General features: G+C 40.7%; 1 protein-coding gene across 6 annotated transcripts in view; it reads right to left on the bottom strand.

The window, feature by feature from the left end:
- The window catches only part of LMBR1 (limb development membrane protein 1), a 147,965-nt gene that overhangs the window by 37,652 nt on the left and 85,744 nt on the right, over positions 1-24,569 (bottom strand). For all 6 annotated transcript variants that reach the window (XR_004380614.1, XM_032840293.1, XM_032840295.1 and 3 more), the window contains 4 exons: positions 21,569-21,695; positions 21,057-21,125; positions 20,303-20,367; positions 16,411-16,483 (listed from right to left, as the gene is read on the bottom strand). Coding sequence is in view for 5 of the 6 variants with exons in the window: in XM_032840293.1 (XP_032696184.1) it covers positions 16,411-16,483; positions 20,303-20,367; positions 21,057-21,125; positions 21,569-21,695 (334 nt within the window). In the remaining variant the exon portion in view is untranslated. The remainder of the gene's footprint in view (positions 1-16,410; positions 16,484-20,302; positions 20,368-21,056; positions 21,126-21,568; positions 21,696-24,569) is intronic.

The raw sequence follows: 24,569 nt of genomic DNA, 5'->3' as shown, positions 1-24,569 counted from the left end.
ATATTCATCTTAACCTTCTTCACTTGGTCTTAAGTGAGTGATCATTTTTCTTTATGCACTGCTACTGCTGTTCCCTTCCCACTGAATCAAGTCAGACAGTCCTTCAAACAATGACAAACCATTCTGAGGGCCCAGCAATTTCCGTTTTGGGGGCCTAGGGATAAACTGGCCAGAAACAACAATGCAGGAAGAAGTGTCAGTGCTCTGGGGTTTCTCTCTGCAGCAATTCTCCTTTCTCAAAGGGAGAAAGAAAACAGAGGATTCAGGCCCAAAGTGCACGACGGCACAGGTGCTAATGCATTAGGGGAATTCAGAGGCTCTTTTTCTAAGCCCTCTTAGAGAATCACAAAACTCTAGTCTTATGCTGCATTTCTAGGAAAGGTAAGTACTATATGCTCTCTGAATCTCCTTCCTCACTTGTGTCCGTCACTGAAGGGAGAGAAATTCAATGCCTTCTTTGGGGGGCCTGAGGTCTTGAATGCACTGAACTGTTCTATAGTATTTCCAGAGCTTCTGAGTTTAATCATTTTACTAGTCAAAATATAATTGACATTTATAGGAGAATAGGGTTGAAGACAGAGATATTCAGGAAGTGCAGCCCAAAACTGCTAAACTTTGACTATGAATGCAGTTTATAGAGTTTCTGGTAACCAAAGCCAAAGGGAGACAATTCAATCATAGAATCAATGAATGTCTCCATATAAGAACAAGACTTACAGTAAGATGGCATAGTCTTATAAGGTTTGCAAGTGTCTTTGAATCAAAGCTTAGACTACAAAACAGTCTTATAGATACCTTTTGCTTTTTGGCCCATTTCTTCATAAATTATACGGTGTGTATCTGTAGTTAATGCTCCTTGAACTTCTCTATCTGATTAATTACAAATACAATTCCAAATGACACTTCATTCCTATATTTATAAAGAAGCATTATTCCGGGGGTGGGGGAGAAAAGGATGGTGGAGGAGTAGGGGATCCCATTTCAACTGAATCTAGCTGGATAGCTACCAGACCACTCTGAACAACCATGAAATCAGCCCGAGATGTAGGAAGATATATCTGGATCCATACAAACAGAGTATCTCCGGCAGTTTGTTTCAAGGTATGAAGGTATGAAGCGGGAGCCATGATTCTGCAGGCAATACTGGAAAATAAATGGAAGGGGGAGGGAGCCTCTGGGATCCTGTGCCTCCTGCACTGGGGACTGGGCACAGACTCACAGACTGGTACGAGAAGGGAAAGGACTTTAGGGCAGCACCCCAGACTGAAACCTGGAGCTGCAGGGGCACAGGTGTGAACTGGGGGCAGCTGGAGGTTTTAGAAGCACAGAGGGCAGAGAGACATGCCTGGATGTGGAAGCGAGAGCTGGGAGTGTTGCTGTGGGGCACACAACCCAGGTTGCTCCAGTTTTTAGCAGCACAGACAAAAATGGAGACCGTGTGGGCTGGACAGCTCACTGGAGAACAGACTAGAATCTCTCTGCTCTGAGACAGAAATTTAGATACAGTCACTTCAGCCATGACTCTTGGAAGAGATGTGGGAAGCCACCGGGGAAAGCGGCCAGAGAACGAAAGCCCCCAAAAACACTTTCCACTGAGCCCATCCCACCCCCACAGGGAGCAGGGCAACTCTGCCCAAACATGGGGGTTGTCTGAGTAACAGTGCAGCAGGCCGCTCCCCAAGAAGACAGGCTAGAAGAACAAGAGACCAACAACCATAAGGTGCCTATAAAACACGTGCATCTTGCTCAAGTTGTGGTCAATAATTTTGACTCTGTGCATTCCCTCAACCACCCCTCAACAAAATGACTAAGAGGAGGAACCTCCAACACAGGGAAAATTCAGAGACTGTGGCCTCTGCCACAGAACGAACGGATACACATATAAGCAAGACGTCAGAAACAGACTTCAGGTTAACAGTTATGCAGACAGTAGTTAGGATGGAGAAAACCATTAATGACAGCACAGATTCTCTAAGGGCAGAAATAACAGCTGATCTGGCAGAACTTAAAAATGCTATCAGTGCGATCCAATCTAATCTAGATACTCTAACAGCTAGGGTAAATGAGGCAGAAGAACGAATCAGTGATCTAGAAGACAAATTGACAGAAAAGAAGGAACAGGAAGAGACCTGAAACAAACAGCTTAAAATCCATAAAAACAGAATTAGAGAAATAAATGATGCCATGAAACATTCCAATGTCAGAATCATTAGGATCCTTGAGGGGCTGGAGAGAGAGGACCAGAAGATATATTTGAGCAAAACGTAGCTGAGAACTTCCCTGATCCGGGAAATGAAACAAGCATTCATGACCTAGAGGCAGAGAGGGCCCCTCCCAAGATCAAGGAGAACAGACAACGCCCTGGCATGTAATAGTAAAATTCACAAATCTTAGAAGCAAGAAAACCATCTTAAGGGCAGTCGGGGGAAGAGATTACTTATGTACAGACGGAGGAACATCAGAATATCGTCAGACCTGTCCACAGAGACCTGGCAAGGGCTGACAAGACATATTCAGGGTACTAAATGAAAAGAACATGCACCCAAGAATACTTTATCTGGCAAGGCTATTATTTAGAATGGATGGAGAGATAAAGAGGTTCCAGGGCCAGCAGAAACTGAAAGAATATGTGACCACTAGCCCGCCCTGTAAGAAATATTAAGGGGGGTTCTATAAAAGAAGAAAGACCTGAAGAGTGATATTTAACAGAAACTTACAGAGACAATCTATAGAAACAAGGACCTCACAGGAAACATGATGACAATAAAATCATATCTTTCTTTTTTTTTTTAAATCATATCTTTCAATAATCACTCTCAATGTGAACAGCCTAAATGCTCCCATTAAATGGAACGGGGTTGCGGACTGCATAAAAAGACAGTACCCATCCATATGCTGTCCACAAGAGACTCATTCTGAACCTAAAGATACATCCAGACTGAAAGCAAAGGGATGGAGAAACATCTTTCAGGCCACCAGACAAAAGAAAGCTGGGTAACAATTCTCATATCAGACAAATTAGATTTTAAGCTAAAGAATGTAGTCAGAGATACAAAAGGACACTGTATCATTTTTTTTTTTAAAGATTTTATTTATTTATTTGACAGAGAGAGATCACAAGTAGGCAGAGAGGCAGGCAGAGAGAGAAGGAGGGGGAAGCAGGCTCCCTGCCGAGCAGAGAGCCCGATGTGAGGCTCGATCCCAGGACCCTGGGATCCTGACCTGAGCTGAAGGCAGAGGCTTTAACCCACTGAGCCACCCAGGTGCCCCACACTGTATCATTCTTAAAGATCTAACAATTGTAAATATCTATGCCCCCAACGTGGGAGCAGCCAAACACATAAGCCACCTGTTAACCAAAATAAAGACACATATTGATAAGAATACATTAATTGTAGGAGACCTCAACACTCCACTCTCAGCAACAGACAGATCATCTAAGCAGAAAATCCACAAAGAAACAAGAGTTTTTAATGACACATTGGATCAGATAGACCTCATAGATATATACAGAACATTCCACCCTAAAACAACCAAATGCTCATTCTTCTTGAGCGCACATGGAACTTTCTCCAGAATAGACCACATACTGGGTCAGAAATCAGGTCTCAACCACTATCAAAAGAATAATATTATTTCCTACATATTCTCAGACCAAAATGCTTTGAAACTAGAACTAAATCACAAGAAAAAGTTTGGAAGAAATTCAAACACTTGGAAGCTAAAAACCACCCTGCTCAAGAATGTTTGAGTCAACCAGGAAATCAAAGAACTTAAACAATGCATGGAAACCAATGAGAATGAAGACACACTGATCCAAAAGCTGGGATGGGATATGGCAAAGGCAGTCCTTAGAGGGAAATACACAGCCATCCAAGCCTCACTCACAAAAATAGAAAAATCCCAAATACATAAACTATCTTTACACCTTAAACAACTGGATAATCGACAACAAATTAAGCCTAACCCACACATGAGAAGGGAAATAATTAAGATTAGAGCAGAGACCAATGAAATAGAAACCAGAAATATAGTAGAACACATCAACAAAGCTAGAAGCTGCTTCCTTGAAAGAATCAGTAAGATCAATAAACCACTGGCCAGACTTACCCAAGAGAGAAGAGAAAGGACCCAAATTAATAAAACCATGAATGAAAGGGGAGAGATCATGACTAACACCAAGGAAACAGAAACAATCATCAGAAATTATTATCAACAGCTATATGCCAATAAGTTAAGCAACCTGGAAAAAAATGGATGCATTCCTACAAACCTATAAACTACCAAGGCTGCAACAGGAAGAAACCAACGACTTGAGTAGACCAATAACCAGTAATGAGATTGAAGCAGTGATCAAAAACCTCCCAAGAAATAAGAATCCAGGACCTGATGGGCTCCCTCAGAAATTCTACCAAACATTCAAAGAAGAAATAATACCTATTCTCCTGAAGCTGTTTCAAAAAATAGAAACAGAAGGAAAAATTCCAGACTCTTTCAATGAGGCCAGCATTACCTTGATCCCAAAGCCAGGCAAAGACCCCATCAAAAAGGAGAATTTTGAACCAATATCCCTGATGAATATGGATGCCAAAATTCTCAACAAGATTCTAGCTCAGAGGATTCAAAAGTACATTAAAAGGATTATCTACAACGAGGTGGGATTTATCCCTAGGATGCAAGAGTGGTTCAACATTCGCAAATCAATCAATGTGATAGAAAACGTGAATAAAAGGAGAGGGGAGAAACACATGGTCCTCTCAATTGATGCAGAAAAAGCGTTTGATAAAATACAGCATCTTTTCCTGATTAAAACTCTTCAGGGTACAGGAATAGAGGGAACATACCTCAATTTCATAAAATCCATCTATGAAAAACCCACAGCAATATCATTCTCAAAGGGGAAAAGCTGACAGCCTTTCCCTTAACAGGAACACGACAAGGATGCCCACTCTCACCACTACTGTTCAATAGAGTACTAGAAGTCCTAGGAACAGCAATCAGACAACAAAAAGAAATAAAAGGTATTCAAATTGTAGAAGAAGTCAAACTCTCTTTCTTCACAGACGACATGATACTTTATGTGGAAAACCCAAAAGATACCACCCCCAAATTACTACAACTCACACAGCAATTCAGTAATGTGGCAGGATACAAAATCAATACACAGAAATCAGCTGCTTTCTTATACACTAAAATGTAACTGTAGAAAGAGAAATTAGAGAATCAATTCCATTTACAATAGCACCAAAAGCCGTAAGATACCTTGGAATAAACCTAACTGAAGAGGTAAAAGATCTATACTCTAGAAGCTACAGAACACTCATGTAAGAAATCAAAGAAGACATAAAAAGAAAAACATTCCATGCTCATGGATCGGAAGAATAAACATTGTTAAAATGTCTATGCTGCCCAGTGCAATCTATACCTTCAATACCATCCTGATCGGAATACCAATGGCATTTTTCAAAGTACTGGAACAAATAATCCTAAAATTTGTATGGAACCAGAAAAGACCCCGAATCATCAAGGAAATGTTGAAAAAGAAAAACAAAGGTAAGGGCATCACACTGCCTGACTTCAAGTTTTACTACAATGGTGTGATCACCAAGACAGCATGGTACTGGCATAAAAATAGACACATAGACCAATGGAACAGAATAGAGAGCCCAGATAGGAACCCTCAACTCTATGGTCAAATAATCTTCGACAAAGCAGGAAAAAAATATCCAATGGAAATAAGACAGTCTCTTCAATCAATCAATCAGTCAATCAATCAATAAAATAAAGAGCTGAGATGCCCTTCAATGGATGAATGGATAAAGAAGATGTGGTCCATATACACTATGGAGTATGATGCCTCCATCAGAAAGGATGACCACCCAACTTTTCATCAACATGGATGGGACTGGAGGAGATTATGCTGAGTGAAATAAGTCAAGCAGAGAGAGAGTCAATTACATATGGTTTCATTTATTTGTGGAACATAAGGAATAGCATGGAGAACATTAGGAGAAGGAAGGGAAAAATGAAGGGGGGAAATTGGAGGGGGAGATGAACCATCAGAGACTATGGACTCCAGGAAACAAACTGAGGGTTTTAGAGGGGAGGGGGGCAGGGAGATGGGTTGGCCCAGTGATGGGCATTAAGGCGGGCACATACTGCATGGAGTGCTTGGTCTTATATGCAAACAATGAATCATGCAACACTGCATCAAAAACTAATGCCGTACTGTATGGTGACTAACATAACATAATAAAAATAAATAAAATAAAGGAGTTAAAAAAAGAAGAAGAAGAAGAAGAAGAAGCATTATTCCAGTAACCAGTTCAGTGTACAGAAAAATAATCTGATGATTATTCAGAATTTTGAAAGGGTATAGATATCAGAAGAAACGATATTCCTGCCGCCAATTTTAAGTTACATGAAAAGATACAAACGCCTGCTCTGTGGGTTTGATATCTACAAAGCTCAAGACAAATATCTAGGAAAAATAAAGTTGCATTTCTGAAATGCTGTGTTTTTATTTTTAGGTGACACAATGCTAGGCACACAATAATTAATAAATATTGACTGACTTGCACACAAAAATTAAGAATACATTCTCATTTTCTTCAAAGCATTCTTTCATTAAATGATTAGATTCACCTGGAATAACACAATTTTCAAACACACTGTCATCCTTTACTACATATGTAACGTTACCTTCGTGAGAAGAGCAAGCTTGTTTATAGGCAGAATCTTCCATTACAAATGACCAAAAGGAATGACGGCTATTGTAAGGAATCAAGACACACTGCAAACACACACTGAAATGTGAAGGCAATTTAAGTTGCACTAAAAAAAAATCATCAAAATATCCTGAACAACTGTATTATCCTTACTTTATTTCAAAATGAATCTAACATGTTCCATGTCAGCATTGTCTAGTCAATAAGTCAAATTGGTAGACAAAACCTGTCTGGACTAGTCATGAAAAATAAAAAGGGATTCTCCAAGAAAACCACAAAGCAGCTCATTTAAGGTCAATTTAACGGTATTATTCTGTTTTTCTTCCAGCCTCGACATAAGATTTCACTACCTCAAAGGAAATTAGAAGAGTATCTATTTGCATTCCCCTAGGTGATTGGCAGTTCAACACCAATTAGTTCAAAATTACACTGTTACTAGCGCGCAATAAAAACAACACCTTTCATCTTCCTCGCACAGGTAAGAATACCTTCAGAGCCAATAACTTTGATCAAGTAAGTATTTTTGATCCTGCCCCACCCGTCTCTTTGGATTCAGGAAAACTAATAGCTGAAGGCAACTCTTCCCGGCTTTATTCTTAAGCTGAAAAACTAGTGTGGTATTGAAAATATTTTGCGTCCAAGATAACAAAATTTCCCAAAGCCTAGCATTTCTTCAATAACTAAGCCTTAATACATAAGACAGCTTTAACCGACATTCGTGTGTTAAAGGGCAGATACTATTTAATTTAAAATATGTAATGCATTTTTTAAAATAAATATAAATCTCTACATTGGTATATAAACAATACAAATAATGTGAAGCAATAAACCTCCTTAAATAATTTAGTGTCCTAAACTCAGTCTCTAATGAATACTATTTAGAAATAGACACCCCTAGTATAAGCTGATTAGTCTTTCATTTTTTAATTTAGCATATAATTTAGCATAATTTATAATTTAGCATATAAATTCATTTTTTATTTAGCATATAACCAAAAAAAGTTGATTAGAAAATCTGTTGCCTAAGTAACTCTCTAAAATTTTGATTATACTTAATACATTATTAAACTGACCAATGTGATCTCTATGACCAGATTATAAGGTCCCTCAAGTACTTTTTAATTATTTCCTTTTTTTTAAGATTTTATTTATTTATTTGACAGACAGAGATCACAAGTAGGCAGAGAGGCAGGCGGAGAGAGGGAAGCAGGCCCCCCACTGAGCAGAGAGCCCGACGCGGGGCTCGATCCCAGGACCGAGATCATGACCCGAGCCGAAGGCAGAGGCCTAACCCACTGAGCCACGAGGCGCCCCACTTTCTAATTATTTCTAATCACTTAGACAGATAATTTTGATGTTTAAAGCCCAAGACTCCTAAAACTTCATAGAGTGAACAGTCGCCATCCTCTAAGCAAACGCCAATTATTGCTCAGCATGAGCCGTTGCCAATGAGGCAGACCCCAGAAAGTTTTTGAAAACTGAAGCCTAGACATTTAAATCTCTAAAACATCTATCTCAGCATCAACAAACTGTTATTATCTATAAAAGGGATGGTTAATCCATGTACTCAAACACTCTATTTCTATTTCATTTGCAATGCTAGTGTTTGTTAAAATATTAGTTTCTATTTACTCATGACATATCCTCAAAAATATGGCTAAGTACCGAATCAAGCAATGTAAGACATTTGACATACAACACAATTTGAAAATTCAAATATACTCTCATCACAAATGACCACAGCAAGACAGAAAATATTAAACAATCAGCTTTAAGAACATTAGAGAAAGCTATGTACTGGCACACCTGGGTGGCTCAGTCGGTTAAGCCTCTGGCTTCCGCTCAGGTTGGGATCCTGGGGTCCTGGGATTGAGCCCTGCATCAGGCTCTATTGGGAGGTGGCTTGTCCCTCCTGCCCCTCACCCCATTTGTGCCCTCTTCTCTCTCTCTCTCTCAAATAGATAAAACCTTTTTTTAAAAAAGCTATATATAGTTAAAGTTGTTGCTCACGGTGTGTTGTTGTTTTTTTTTTCTACCTTAGATATAAGTTATTGGTAGATCTTCAACTAGATAAGATATTAAGGTTATTTTTTTAATTTCATATTTATATATGGTACTATCAGGAATACTATCATCCAAATAGGTTGCGGTTGAACAAGCAACTCGTGTATATTGAGTTTTATCCTCTGCTAACAAATACAGATCATTTACATATAGCAATCTCCCTCGAAAGCTCAGAGGATATATGATACTTGACTCTTAAGTTGTTCTACAGTTTGTTACTCCAAACTACTCCCCATCTACCAATATTGTATCTTATCTTACCTCTCTTCAGTCACCTCATTTCATCTTGCAATGAATCATTTGTTTGGTCCACAATTTATGGTCAAGAAAGTGTTTATATGGCTCCAGAAGCTGAATAAATTTTAACAAGGCATCTCTCATTGTTTCAGACATTTGGACCCAAATGTTGGTAATCTTACTAAAAAGAAACCATTCAATTCATTTTGCCAGTAGAGTTAATATTCTTCCTGTTAGCTCAGGAAGTCAAGATATTAATAGACACTTTGTTCTATCACAATACTGCCAAAAAGGGGGGGTCACGGAGTGTCAACAATTTTGCTATGTATGTTGTTGATGAGAGCTGATATCTGATCACCTTCAGCCAGTGCAAGCCCATCATTGCTCAAAGGGGCCCAGGGCGTGATACATTTGACATATTCTCAACTTCAGTGACATGACCAACAGCACATCGTATTCCTAGAATAACCATTGCTAGACTACAGAATTGCTAAAGAAAGTCAAGATGAAGGTATGTAGAAAACATAAGATGTGACACAAGCTTCCTTACAACATTAAGGGTGTTACCTGAAAGGTTTCAGATAAGTAATGACCAAATCAGCAAACTGTACTGACAGCGATGATAAAAAATGCCTCTGACAGGTGCAACTACTCTAAACCAGGTATATACACTGCAAACCTTGTCACCATCGTGCAACTGCCTGGCAAATTCAACTTCGTGATAAACAGGCAAGATTCTATGACTGATGGTGACCAGTTGCTTCTGACCGGTAACTAGGTTCCATGAAAAGATTGACTGAGTTATTTTTTTCAATCTTCTATTTTTCAGAATACAAAGGTACTGCAACTTGACACTCCACAAAAAAAAGACTTAATACAAGCTTCAGTGAAAAAGCTTTTAAAAGAAGATCCAAATCAAGCAGAAAAGAAATTGCTACCAAGAGCGATATACTTTTTATCATGAAGATGAAAACAGGACCTTAAAAATTGAATTGAATCATTAAGTTCAAAGTCTACAATATTTTTAAATAAATTACATTAAAAGAACTGTCAAGGTTTTGAACTTAAACAATAAAAAATAATTCCTATTCATTATGGTACTTCTAAAGTTACCCAGTACACCCATAGGCTATATACACACGAAAGCTAATTATTTCAATTAATGCTGCTGCATTACTTAAACATTTAAACATGCTAATGATATATGCATCCTCTTAATCCTAAGTAGGAATTACAAAAGATTTTCTACCACAATTAATGTAATGGGACTTTCTGTTGGGCTGCTCTTCTGGGGTCTTGGAGTAGAAACGGATCTTGATTGCTCGTATTTCAGGGCTTCACACTAGGGGAAATCACCTTATCTCTGCTTCTCTATTAACACCCCAGGGCATAAGGTCCTCCAGCCCCACAATCTTGGCTTGTCTTCAGAGGTCTCTACTGTGGGCCTTCCTAAATACTGTCTCCATGTAATTCTTTTATCCTATCACCAAATTTTATTTCTTCTGCCTTCTTCACTTCCTTATGGTAAGACGCCATCTCCATCATGCATGTCTTTCATCTCTTCGTTTACTCATGCAACAGTTTTCACCAACCCACTATGTGACTGGGGATATCATGGGATCAGGAGCACAGAAAGGAAGAAAAGGAACAAAAATCCCTGCTCCTGTGCAGCTCCTGTCCTCCTATGGAGAAACTGGCAATATATAAAAAACAGTACGTGAGAAAATGGAGAGTGTTACAGGAAAACAAGGCAGGAAAGAGGGAGAGAAGTGCCAGGGCAGAGGCAGAGCCACAAGCCTCCAACATGGAAAGGCCCACCAAGAAGGGGCTCTTTAGGTAGACCCGAAAGACAGAAGGCAAAAGGGAAACACAATGCCCTGGGACTGGAGGTGACGGGCCAGGGAAGAACAGCAAGGAGACTGCAGGGAAGGAAGTCAGAGAGCACATGGGGGCCAGAAAGGGAACCGCTGCAAAAACTGGTTTTTATTCAGATTGAAAAAGGAGGCCACTGGAGAACTTTGAGCAAATACGTGAGACGATCTTACATCTCAAGCACTTCTTCTGACTTACAAGGCCAAAGACAGACACATGGAGGCTAATCAGGAAACTAGCACAACAATCTAATCAACAGGAGACAGTCCCTCAAACCAAGGTGGTGACATGCAAGCAGATGCTTCGAGGCTGGAGACAACAACTTTGCTAAAGGAATCCATATGGGAATTATGAGAAAGAGCCTCTAAGGAAGTGGCCTCAGCACCTAAAAGAATGGATTTGCCACCTATAGAGACAGGTTGGCTCTAACAGAAGCAGAAATGGGGAATGAGATCTTTAACTGATTCAGGACAAGATATGTTTGAGATGCTTATCAGGCATCCAAGTAGAAATGTCTACTAGACAGATGGAGAGGTCAAAGGAGAGGTCAGCATTCAAAGCCGCAAGACCAGATAAGATAACCAAAGGGGTGCAGGCAGGGAAACAAACAAGAGAAGAGTTTAAGGACTGAGGTATGAGGTGTTCCAATGAGAAGCAGCTACGGACACAGAGAGAAACCAGCAGTTTTTTGAGAAGCAGTAGCTCCTTAAGTAAAAGAACAAGGAAAGTGTAGTGAACTGAAAACCAAGTGGAATGAGGAGTGTGGTCGAGGACGCCGAGGTCACTAGCCACCTCGACAACAGCACCGTCAGTACAGCAGTGGAGGCGAGAGCGGCACCAAAGCCCAATGTGGAGCACGGCAATGGAACTGAGGAGGGTACAGCCCCCAGAGTTCTGCCATCAAGACAAGCGAAGCCGTGAGATGATAAGCCAGAAGGGGTAGAAGTCAAGACAGACTGATTTCAGTTCCTTCCTTCCTTTCTTTTCCTTCCTTCCTCCCATTTGCTCATTCTACTGAGAAAAATTACAGCATGTTCTATGCTGAATGAAATGATCCAACTGGAGAAAGGTTGCTTATGTCAGAGAGACAGTAGGACGGCCATCAGTGTGTCCCTGAATCAGGGAGAAGGGACTGAACCCGGTGCGTGGACAGTCCGGTCGCGCCACCGCAGAAAGGCGGCATGTGTGGGCGAGCAGCAGGTAGGCGAATGATATGCAGGAAAAAGCCTGTCAACATCTCAGCATGCCTGCTGCTATTTTTCTCAAGAAACGAGGAAGCAAGGCCATCGGCTGAGACGGATGATGAAGTCTTGAGGAAAAAGAAGATACAAAATCACTCCAGGGGGATGTAAAACACGCCTAACACACCATCACACGTTTAGGAAAGGCCAGGCAGGCAGCTGCATCGGTGTGCGTGCTGAGGACACCAAGAGCTGGCTATGACCACGGCTAGAGTTCAGCGAAGCAGAGGGAAGGGCACTGAGAGAGTAGGGCACTGAGTCAAATGACAGCCCAGGAACTTAAACGGTGTGAGGCATCGAGGGTCTGAAGGAAGCGAGGGAGGAAAGGCAGTAAAAAGTTATCAAGACGGACAGATGGCATGAAGAACCATAGGGCATGGCACACCTCAGGCGGCGAGCTGGAGAGCTGAGGTGGCACGAGAACTTGTCAGTGCTAGTGACGGGCCTGCGCTGTGGCCCCGGGCAGCAAGCGGCTGAGGAAGACCATTAAGAGAGAGGTCTGTGGAGGGCCAAGCAGCCTGGAAAGGTCATCCACGCAGACGCTGAAATCACCAGCTGTGACAGGAAGAGCGGCAGAAAGAATGATCGTGAGCAAGAACTAAAACCTTGAGGAATAGAAGAGGAACTGTCCGGACGGAGAGGGCTGAAGGGAAAAGGGAGAGGTGGTCGGGTCACGATCTAATGACATGAGACTCGAAGTGTGTGAAAGCCGCAGAAGAGAATGAGAGGAGGCCTGCCTAAGCTCCTGGAGAAGTGGAGTGGAGGATGTGGGCGAGAACAGAGCTACCATCTGGAGGGACTGAGAAGCCGTGTGTGCTGGGAGAGCCAAGTTTCTTCCAGCAAGAGGGAGAAGACTGAGGGTCTGGGTGCCTCTGCTGCCGTGAGCCAGCAGCTCTGAGGCCCGCGTGGTCCCACATGGTATAAGCAGAGTTTCAGGAGCTCACGACAGTGGGAAATCAGGTCAGAAATGCGAGATTCGAGGCCCATCTGAGATGCCAGGGTCTTGGATATTCTGGGCTCCTTATGCCGACTGCAGAAAGGGGGAAGGGCAGGATGCAAGCACTCCTCCTCCTCGCCTCAAGGCAGACAGCAAAGAAGGTTGTGTGCGGGGGACGAGAGGAGCAGAGCCTCACAAGGACAGTGCTGAGTCCTGAGATCTCGGTCCTGCCATGGGGATTTGGACACCAGGGAGGGCTGTCTGCACCAGACGGCTAGAGACCTGGGGCTCCCTCCGGTCCAGGAATACACACGACTCCCACCAACGATTTCTCGTTTTCAAGTATTCTGGTTCTGGATAAAATCTTATAGATCTTTGCCTTGTTTTTCTCTTCTTCAGCCAACTCATCTGTGATCTTGAGACTCAGAATTTAAATTCATCTGCTCAAGGTCTGGCGCTTAGAAGAAGATGAGCAGCAAACCGAAAAGGGGGAGAAGAAGCCACGCAGACCGCTAACAGGACGGCTTCTTCAAACAGTGACTTATAGTACACGAGTGTATAGGTTAGCTTTATTTTATTAACAAATTTTCTGAAGTAATACAAATATTAGTAAGAACAAAACTAGCACTAACAAGCAATAAACAGGAACAATGGAAAAGTCACAGGCAAGTATCCCCTCAAAAAGCTATACTGATACTTTAAAAACTATGCACGGAAATTCAACTCCAGTAATGTAATAACTACCATAACAAGGTATACATCTCCAAGAAAAAAAAAAGTGTTATGTTTTTTCGATGACTGTGAAGCTGAGCTCAGAGCAAACCATGCCAATGTGCCAAAGGCTCCTGTGATATGCATCACACATCCCCACACAAACCAAGAAAAGCACACTCAAGGGCCACTAGCAAACTACCACCAGGAATTCTGGAGTAAATCACTGCTGTAAAAATTTTTTAATCTTTTACTCTTATTATTCTGTATTTCTTTTCAATAGCCCAGAATATAGGATGTCAGGGTGGTGCAGTCAGTTAAGCATCTGCCTTTGGCTCAGATCACGACCCCAGGGTCCTGGGATCGAGCCCACATTGGACTCCCTGCTCAGAGGGGAGTCTGCTTTTCCCTCTCCCTCTACCCCTCCCCTCCCCTGCTTGTACACACGTGGTCTATCTCAAATAAATAAAATCTTTAAGGAAAAATAGAGCCCACAATAAAAACTATTTTAAATTCACTTTTTAAGAAAAATTTAAAATGCAAAATAACTGTTAAAACAAAATACATTTGGCATAATACTAGATTTAATAAAACCCATAGGGATGATTCCCACTACTTACCTTCTATGATCTATACTTTTTTAAGTAGGCTCCATGCCCAGTATGGAGCCCAACATAGGGCTTAAACTCAGGACCCTGAGATCAAGACCTGAACGGAGATCAAGAGTGGGACGCTTTACTATAGAACCATCTGTGTTACAAGCCTGTTGTTTTCCACCTGAAACAGTCCACAGTGCTAACAAGGAGCAAATTATAACACTACAGCAACTATTCCAACATATCATTAAAGAGTGTCAGTAGAAAGAATTTAACAACCTACCAACAGAGCACTTAGAAATGGTGCATAGCTTACCGAAATGGTAGAAAACAAAATTATACTTAGCATTAGCTATCATATAACGCTTAATCCTCTCCATATTATATTTCTGTGCTAGTCAGGGTATTCTGCTTACTTGGGTTTGGCTACAATTTGTAATATACCTAGCCTTCTGGCAACTACTTCTTTTTCAGTTTCTTTGGCTATAATGATCCATTTTTGCATTTGAGAAGTCAAAGGATCAAAAAAAGATTCTAGGGGGACTTTTTCCTGAAGTAAAAAGTGAGAAAAGGCTGTATTTTTGGTTTAGTTTTAACTCAAATTCTTTAACTGATGGGGCACTGTATTTTTTTTTTTAATTAAATAGGTTCCACATCCAGCGTGGAGTCTGCTGTGGGGCCCGAACCCACAACCCTGAGATCAAGACCTGAGCTGAGATCAAAAGTTGAAAGCTTAACCAACTGAGCTGCCCAGGTGCCCCCAAGGGGCACTATCTTTGACCCTTCCTAGTTCTCAGCCTCCTGATCTATAGAGACAGAAAGGCCACCTGCTTCAGGCAGAAGCACAACTGCACAGCGCAGGCAGCAGCGGGACAATTCAGGCATATTTATCACATGTTAGCACGACTACCTGAGTAAGGCAAATTTATTATAATATGTACTACTTTAATGAAATTTTATGAAGCTGACAGTATTGAGAAAAGTTGTAATTCTGAAATAAAATAGGCTTAAATATTAAAATAGCTTTAATAATATTAGAAGAAAAAAAGATACATGTAGTTCCAGTCTAACAGTTATTGGTACCAAAGGAAACAATATTATCGCCAAGAATTCTCTAAAATAGATAAAATCTGAAATTCTTTGATCTAAGAATAAAGTTCTAAATGTTAGCAACACTTTTGAGTTGATGATTTAAATTCACTATTTGTAACTAAGAAAGTAGGTCTATTTCTATTTCATAATTAAAGTAACCTTCCATTTTATACCTGCTCTTTAATTATGATCCTGAAATACAGTTAGCTCCTAGTAATCTGATCTTGGGACTGGTTTTCAACGTTAAAGAAGAAAACAACTACCACACAGGAGAAGAGAGTGCAAAGTAAAAAGCATTTAAGTAAAATAGAAAATTTACCCAAACTATATCATTTCTTTGTTAAACTACGTCATTACTCTTTTTTTCACTGGTTCTTCATTTGAAGCCAAAAGGATGAGTAAATAAAAATTAAACTTTGAGATCTTTGACATGCTTATCACAGCTGATAATGAACAGAATTCCCAAATAACAACAGAGCTCCTAAGCGCAACTGAGACCGTCAAATTTGGTACCTAGTAGCAAAGAGACAGACTACTTTTGATCTTAAGACTTCAACAGGAAAGAAATGAAATAGAGACATTAAAGTCACTAAGAAAACATGCAAATTTGCAAAACCTCAGTAACTAAGTCGTCATGTTTAAAATACACAGCACTAGAGGCGGATACCTTCGTGGTCAGTGTCTTAGAACCAAACGGGCCTTGCTAAATCCCACCTAATCACAGCTATAGGGAAAGACGGGTGCTTGACCGCAGTGCCACTAGTCTTTAGCAAAACTGTCCTCACCTGAGACGTTCACATGTTACTCTTACGTCTTGACCTGGTGACTCAGCACAATGTGCTAAGAGGCCTGTATTTTTCCCCCTCAATTAGCTGTCTTTTTCTGAATTAAATAATTTTTTATTGAGCCCTAACCACAGAATACATACATACCATTTAGTCGTCTCTGGAGTGCTTCCTCCTCTAGGGTAATAATATAAATCTGTTCATCCAGGTCTTCAAGAATCTAAATTCAAAGATCAAACCATTGACTAATGCACATTACAGAACTAGTGTTTGTGAGAGCGGTAGGCTATTCCGTCTATGATTTAGACCGAATTTAGATTCAAAATCATTAGGAATTTAAAATAAAAATACTCCCACTATTCTATTTATAAGTTAAAGAAAAATATTTTAGCATATAACTAAACACATCAAAAGTTGACTATTAGAAAATCTACACATATTTAAGTTTAAAGGATTAAAGAACACTGCAGCTCTTTCAGTGACAAACAAATGCATGAATTCTCAACATCCAAAAGACTAAATACAATCTCACACCCAAACCAATATTTTAGAGCAGGAAGGATAGATCACTCCGTCCAACGCTGGTTTCTCATTTATATTTACCTATAAAATATTTAACACAAGAGACCTATAAACTCAGTAACCACCATGCAATACTTTCCACTTATATCGTCTGTATACACTAAAAATTTTCTGCAAATTATGACTACTGGTATTATCAAAATCATTCTGTAGATAGAACCCTAGAGAAATACTGTGTTTGTGTATACTCCGCTCACTACCCTGCCATACAAGACTAGTAAAAAACAAGAACCACTAATCAATCACCCATTATATAGGCTATTATCTGCACTATCTTCACAACTGATAAAACCTAAAATATGTTTAATTCTAGCTTTGTTAACATAGCTATCCTTCTTGAAATGATCCTAAATATATTCCTAGCTCTGGGGAAAATCTGAAAGAAGCCCAAAGCTGACATATTTAATATCATTCAAACCCAAACTACTTCTTCCCAGCAAAATAATAAACTATGAGAAGCTGATGGACAAAGCAAAAGGTGGAAACCCTATACATGTGTAGCCTTTCAGCTTCCCGATGAGGTCATAAAAAGGAGTCTCAAAGCATGCAACTCCTAGGTATCTAAGCAGGTGCCTAATTTCTGTAAAATTTATTTAGAGCAATCCAGTAATTCCTAGTATTTCAATAAATATGGATAATCCCTTATTATCAATAGGCCTAGCACTCATAGCAAAATAAAATAATAAAATATGAATAAATAATAACACACAAATAAACATGAACAAAAGCTGACAGACCTAGGAGAAAAGGACGGGGTGACCCACGTCAGCAGGCCGCCACTGAGGGCCGCCACCAGTGAGGGCCAACCCCAGGAGACAATGCGCCAGTCCAAAGTGGGAAGGCCTGGGCAGATGTACAGCACTGGTGCAGGCAGCAGACTGAGCTGAGTTAATCCAAGACAGGCTCCGAGCCTAAGGCAAGCAGAGGCCATACCTTTGTGGGTCATGATATCAAGTTTCTTTCCAATCAATGTTCTCACCATTTCTACTGTTTGGATCACAGTCCAGTTTTTACTTTTCTTAAGGTCGAGCCCATACAAAAAGATTTCCTCTTACAATGCACACTGTCCATTAGTGACTTACACTATGGGTCTGTCTTCATACGAGTGAGCGACAATGAGGGGCACACAGATATTTGTGTTAAATGCTTATACGCCCCATCCCCTTGATTCTACAACAATCCAGTGAAAATCAGACTGTTGTCTTCCCCGTCTTATAATATGCCAAGAAACAGGGGTTGGCAAAGAAAAGTTATCTGCCTTTTGAAGCCCACACTCTTCACCACTCTGAGCTGATGGGGACCTAAATAGGAGTCAAAGACAGTCCTTGACCTCAAACAGCTTACATTCTAGTGTCCAGGAGAGACAGAATGAACTCAAAAAAAGTAATTACAGGGTTAAAATACCTGTCGTAACTCAAGCAAAACTAAAACATTACAAAAGCTCAGAGGAAGAAAGATCCCCAACTTCTAGGTGGGAAGAAAAAAGTTTTGCCAAGTGTTTTTGATGATAGTAGCCTCTTATCTGATAGCTTAATTTATTAAAAATGGGAAAGGCATCTGGATCAGAAACTGTAAGCAGAGTACAAAGGTGAAGAGATGTGAAGTACATTCAGCAACAACGTGGTTCAAGTACTCTGGAGCTTATGACAGAAGAGAACAGTGGTCCAGGGTCTGAAACCAGGCTCTGGGTTCAAATCCTGCCCCACCAAGACTGATCTGAAATCTTGTTCAACCAACTTAATCTCCCTGAACTACAGATAATTCAGTCATAAAATAAGACCACCACCTAACTTACGGGTTTATTAGCAGGATTAAATGAGAAATGTGTGTAAAATATAGTACTTATCACAAACATAGAGCCTAGACTGACTTAATATCATTAATAGTGGGTCTTAGCAAAAAGAAAAGAGACAAAGATAACTAAAGTTTTGAGAATAATGTTAGTAAGAGACAACTTTAGAAGAAAAATCAGCTTTGGGAAGGGCGCTAAGTAAGTAGTTCGGTTTTCTATGAGCTGAGCTCTCAGCTCCGTGGGTACTCAGGGACAGCATTTATCATGTGGTGTGGTTTGTTTGCAGAGCCTTTTGCTCCCCAGAGTTACACATATAGAAGTGTCATGAAAGTGGCAGAGGTGGTCAGGAGAATGGAGCAGAGCCACGTTAGACCAAAGACAGAATTTAGAACATATGCCTATCTTTAGGGGGCCAGAAAATAGAAACAGAGAAAAAGACCAAAAAAAAAAAAAAAAAAAAAAAAAGCTCTGCCAGAGAATCAGGAAGAAATTAAGAATGCAGTGTCATAAAACCTCTTCCAGAGGAAAGTGAATTTTAGGATTTGATAGCATGTTTTATTTGAGTATGTATACATTTATGTAGCAATGTTAAATAAACCAATTTTATTTTTAAAAAAGATATGAAGAAATTATTTGTCCTTTATTTTTTAAATCTCTCAAAATTAAGCATGCATTACTGAAAGAATACCTCTACTGCAATATTTCTTCAAATTTTTCCTTGATTAATCACTCTGACAGGAAAGACAAACATATAACCAAAATAATTTGATAGGTGCCACCGATGAAATACAGAGGAGAATATGAGCGGTGCAGAGAAAGAAGCTTGATTATTTCAACTTAAAAGAAGAGATGAGGCAAGGTTCAAAGACAGGCAGTGAACGCAGCCAACATCAGAGCCAGGCCTTGAGGAGGCTGTCAGGTGGCTGAAGCAGGCAGGGTGCACTGATGGGAGAAAGCCCCAGACATGCCTGGAAGTGACAGCACACAGCCTGTTGTGAGCACAGCCCGTCAGCTGGAGAGTGTGGAATCAGACAAGGGGGTGGGAGCAGAGGCTGGAGGTCAGTGGAATAGAGAACAGGTTGTGAGTCATTCAGACCTGAGTTTATAGGCAGTGAGGACCCATGAAAATAATATAAATGGCAAGTTCCTTAAATGCAGCTAAGAATTATTTTCATGGGAGCAAATATTTGACAAAATAGCTAGAGGCCAAAGAAATTAGGAACAAATCATTATGATTACTGCCAACTGAAAATCACATAACAATGAATATATGGTAACTCTGAGATTAAACTGAAAAGTATAATCAAAACGAACATGCACCAACTCCTCAGAGACATAACTGGTCTGTTAATCAAGGAATATACGTGGCACATTCTGAAACATAACAGAGTTACTACTGATACAACAGACACCTAAAATATCTGTAAGTATTTGTAAATTTTGTCATAAAATTTGCTAGAGGAATTTCCACCTGAGTGTCTGTAGTTAGTATTTTAAAAGCAAAAACAAATTTGGTTTCCAAAGATGAAGAAGATTAAAATAAAAGCAACAATAACAAGGTCCCAAGCCCACAGAAATATTCTAATGTTTCTGATTGCTAATTCACAACCCAAAAGATGCTCAGATGTAAACACATTTATTTCACAAACAAGACGACACACTTACTGTTGGCTTCACCAGCAACTGACCCATCACTGTGAACATGCGGGAAAGGCCAACGGGGGTACACACTGCGGGAAAGATCACAGAGAAGAGGCAGGTAAATTGCTAGTGCAAAACAGAGAACAGACTTAAAGATTATCGTTTTAAGAAAACTCTTGCCTCAAACTTAGATTCTCTCAGTGTTTTGTCAGGGGACACTTTCTCAATAAAAAAGCTACGGGGGGTGACAGGTAGAGGAGGAAAGATACCTGAAGGTTGAAGAAGGCTTAGTATGTGCAAGACTCTAGCAGTTCAGTAGGTCTTTTCACTTTAAAGAAATTCAAGAAAACCAACTAAGGAGCAGATTAAATTTCAAGTGCTGATGGGAGTTGAGAACCAAACTATTATCTTCACTCCTTACACCTACATTTATCTGCTTACAGTATTCCTGAGACACGCTATGATGACTCGAGTAAAACTGGACACATGTGAAACAAAGACCACAAACTCACCACACAGAATTATACGTTACTATTCAAAAGTAGAGTCTAATGCTTTCAGTGAGTGTGCGCCTGTGTGTGCGTCTCTCTACAAGAGAGACTTTCCTTAAAGAACAACACATGTGTTTTATTTCATGGTTTCAGTTTATCAAAATTTATCTTAACATTAAAAAAGTGAAGGGCCAACTTTAAAAACATTTCTTTAGGAAACCTTACTATAATTTTCGAAAATAAAGAACTCCATTCTCCTGTCAACAATAAGCCAGAAAAATACTTACAGAGAAGTAACAAACATCCCATCAGAGATATACAGGAATATAAATAGGGTAGGTAGAACTCCCAGAGATCTGCAAAGAAACGCACATATGTTTTAGTAAATCCAAAATATTGTACATTGAGATACAGGTTGACTATAAATTGTTTGATAAACATCATAACTGTCTATTTGAGTCTAAGCCATATAATTTCTAAATTATACAATAAATAGATCTAAAATAGAAGAAAAGGAAATAACCCTTTTGCAAAACCTGTCTGGAGGAGAAAAAAAGTCTCCATGGAATTTTAAGAACAGAATCCAACTAAGAAACAAACAAAAAATCATAAAAGCTGCTTGCTCATTCTCAATACAGCAAACACACGAACACTCATTTCTTTTCCTAAACATGTCTAAAGACTTATTAACTCTGTAAATTAGCAACAGGGCTAACGACACAAAGAATTATTAAAACACTCAGGAAAGCGAGTGTGTAATTCCACGCCCGGTTCAGGTCCCAGAGAGAAGCCGGCTTACCATACAAAGACTCCATGCTCGCCGCGTCCTTGTCAACGAGCGCTGAGGCTACCCACACTATCCCGAGGATAAGGAGCGCAAGAAGGACGAGCATGACCAGAGTTTCTAAAATGCGGGCTCGGATGCCCTGAAAAACATAATGGAAATCTAACTGTATTTTATTTCATCTCATGATTAATTAGGTTTCTATCTATATGAAAGTACAAAGATTCTTTGGAAAGGGAGGAAATTTGTATTTATTAACAAGATTTAAAAATTCCAGCTTTACAGTGTCAGGTTTAGAGTGACTTTGCTTTACCAAATTATGTAGAATACCATCAAGCTTTAAAGAACCAAAAAAAAGAGTTCGTGAAAACATTTTTTAGAACCATATTTTAAAACACAGGTTGATGAATTTTTGTCTGCAGCTCTAAGTGAGGGCATCAAGAATGACTAAGGTTGGCGGCCAAGCAGCCATCGGAGCGCTGGACCCCATGAGCGCACACAGCCCCGGGTCCCAGGGCGCCAGCCACGAGCACCACTCCCACGGCCCCCAGCACAGCTGCCAGCGCTCCCCTAACCTCCACCCCTACAAGGACCAGTGCCCCCTCCCCTCCACTCCCACAGCTGTCAGCACCCCCTCCCCTTCACCCCCAAAGCTGCCAGCATCCCCTTTCCCCCACTGCCGCAGAGGCCACCATCCCCTGCTCTGCAGCCCAGGGACTCCCCAACCAAAGCCGGCAGCAGAAACCAAGGCCAGGCGCAGCACTCAGCTATCAATTATGTACCACTTCTTTCTTCACATTAGATAAAACCATCATTACTTCATGTGCCCGGAATATAATAAACCATCTTTATGCACAGTTTTGTTTTAGACATAAAACAAATTCTGATCTCAGGGCCAAACCAGAGGTCTTCTAAACCAAGCCAAACCAAGGCTTCTAAGCTTGAAACATTGAAACCTATTGGACAAGGCAAACAAATGAATAAAAAACAACTTTGTTATATTCCTGAAAAGTCACTAAATGACTGAATCCGTACCTAAATTCAAAGACTCATATTGATGTTTTATACCCTAATGCACTAATGTACATCTAATACAACAAACAAAATTAGAAATAAATCTATGTCTCTCAATTAACATCTCATGTAATATTTCCTTCCACATTAAAAACAGTTGAAGTTGTGTGATAAAGATCCAAAACACACACTTACTTCAGTTTCGCCCTATATTATTTGCTAACTGGAGAGGCTGCACGTCAATCGCAGCGCGCAGTCAGATGCAGAGGAGAAGGCCCGACCGCACCCTGGCGGAGCAGCCCAGGCCCAGCATGACCGGGCGCTGGAGGGGCCGCTCTCAGGCCAGGCTTACCACCGAGCTGCCCGGGGCAGGTCCAAAGATGTCCTCAAAGGTGGAGTCAGCGCACCTTAAGTGTTCACAGGAAGGGAGGCCAGCAGACTGGAGTGAGTGATGCTTGTATTTTATTTAACACATCAGATCTAACTGTAGTTAGGACTCAAGTGAGACGAAACATGAAGTCCCCAAACGTGCTCCGGAAGAACCCACTGACTCTCCCAAAGAACTCTCCAACCTGCACTTCACAACCTTCAAGCCACTTAGGATACCAAAACATGAGCGCCACCTTTCTTTTTCTTTTCTTGAAGTGGGTGCCACACCCAGTGTGGGGCTTGAACTCACAACTCTTGAGATGAAGAGTCACCTGCTCTATCAAGTTAGCCAGCCAGGTGGCCCAGGTAGCCACCTTTCAATAGTAATTTCTTTTACCTTCCTTCCCTCTTTCTGAGCAACAGCCCTTTTTTGTAAGCAAGAATCTTATTACACATCAAATATTATGTGAAGAGCTTATCATGGATAAGAAGAATAGGTGCTCGGATACATGACCCTGAGATCATGGCCTGAGCAGAAATCAAGCTAGATGCTTAAACAACTGAGCCACCCAGGAACCCCTGGACTATCTTTTAAGGATGTCTGGATAGCAAACACTCTCAGAAAACAGAGACGGTATCTCTCTGAAGCAGAAGTAGGTCTGTTTCCCACAGAGCAAAGCCAGGCAAGTTTCCCTGAAACCCATGTGTGGGTTTCCCTAGGTCTGAGATTGCTCAGCTAAGACCTGAGCCCATAGCAGGAGTGGCGTCACCGGAGCCGCATGCCCCCATGAAGCTGGTGGGAGGAGGGCTTGTCCTGGGGAACAGGAAGCTCATGGCTTACCTGTTCTGAGTCATGAAGTCCTTTGTCTCTGATCAGGAGTCTCGTGTCTACAACAACCACGCAGGAACCAGACTAATTGTCAGCTTGCAAGTACAGTAAAATCTCAGACCCTCTACAATTCTGGCAGCTTTGGGTAACAAGGGTAGGTGGCTAACATGGTTTTCTAGAGAAGAGCAAATAAGGGTCCCACAAGGTTGGGTTAAGGGCAATAAGAAGACTCCCAAGATCTAGTAATGAACGCTCTACCCAAGCAGTCGGCAGGGGAGAAGTAAGGGCACAGCCCCTTCTCCCAGAGAGGAGGGTGTCATCATGCTCCTGTAACACCACACCCTACAAGGCCAGCTATAAAAACTATGACTACAGCAACTATTTTTCTTATATACTTTGTCCTTTTATGTATTTTCAAAATTTTAGAGTGTGAATGTGCATTACTTTAAGTAATATGAGAACAAATTAATGTTGTTTTTAATTTTTAACTTTTTTCTTAAAAGAATTACTTCCAAGAGATGGGCACCCAGAAAAGTAACTTCTAAAATATCCAAGTTTAGTTTATGAGACCATATAGGGAGCTGGTTCAGGACTCCGACTCCAGCAGCAAACTGCTTGGGTTCAAAGCCCGGTCCCATCACTGACCACCTGTGTAACACTGGGCAAACTTCTAGACCTCTGTGCATTTGTAAATAGGTTTATCCCTACCTTATGGGGTCATTGTAAGGATCGAATGAGTTAACATAAGTAACGTGCTTAGCCATTAGGCTGGGTGCTTAGTAGGCACAACATAAGGGTTAACTG

Source organism: Lontra canadensis, unplaced genomic scaffold, assembly GCF_010015895.1.
Source record: "Lontra canadensis isolate GAN:19392208 unplaced genomic scaffold, GSC_riverotter_1.0 scaffold111, whole genome shotgun sequence".
Taxonomy (NCBI): Eukaryota; Metazoa; Chordata; class Mammalia; order Carnivora; family Mustelidae; genus Lontra; species Lontra canadensis.
Note: the sequence above shows the minus strand (reverse complement) of the source record. Positions and strands in the feature narration are given on the sequence as shown.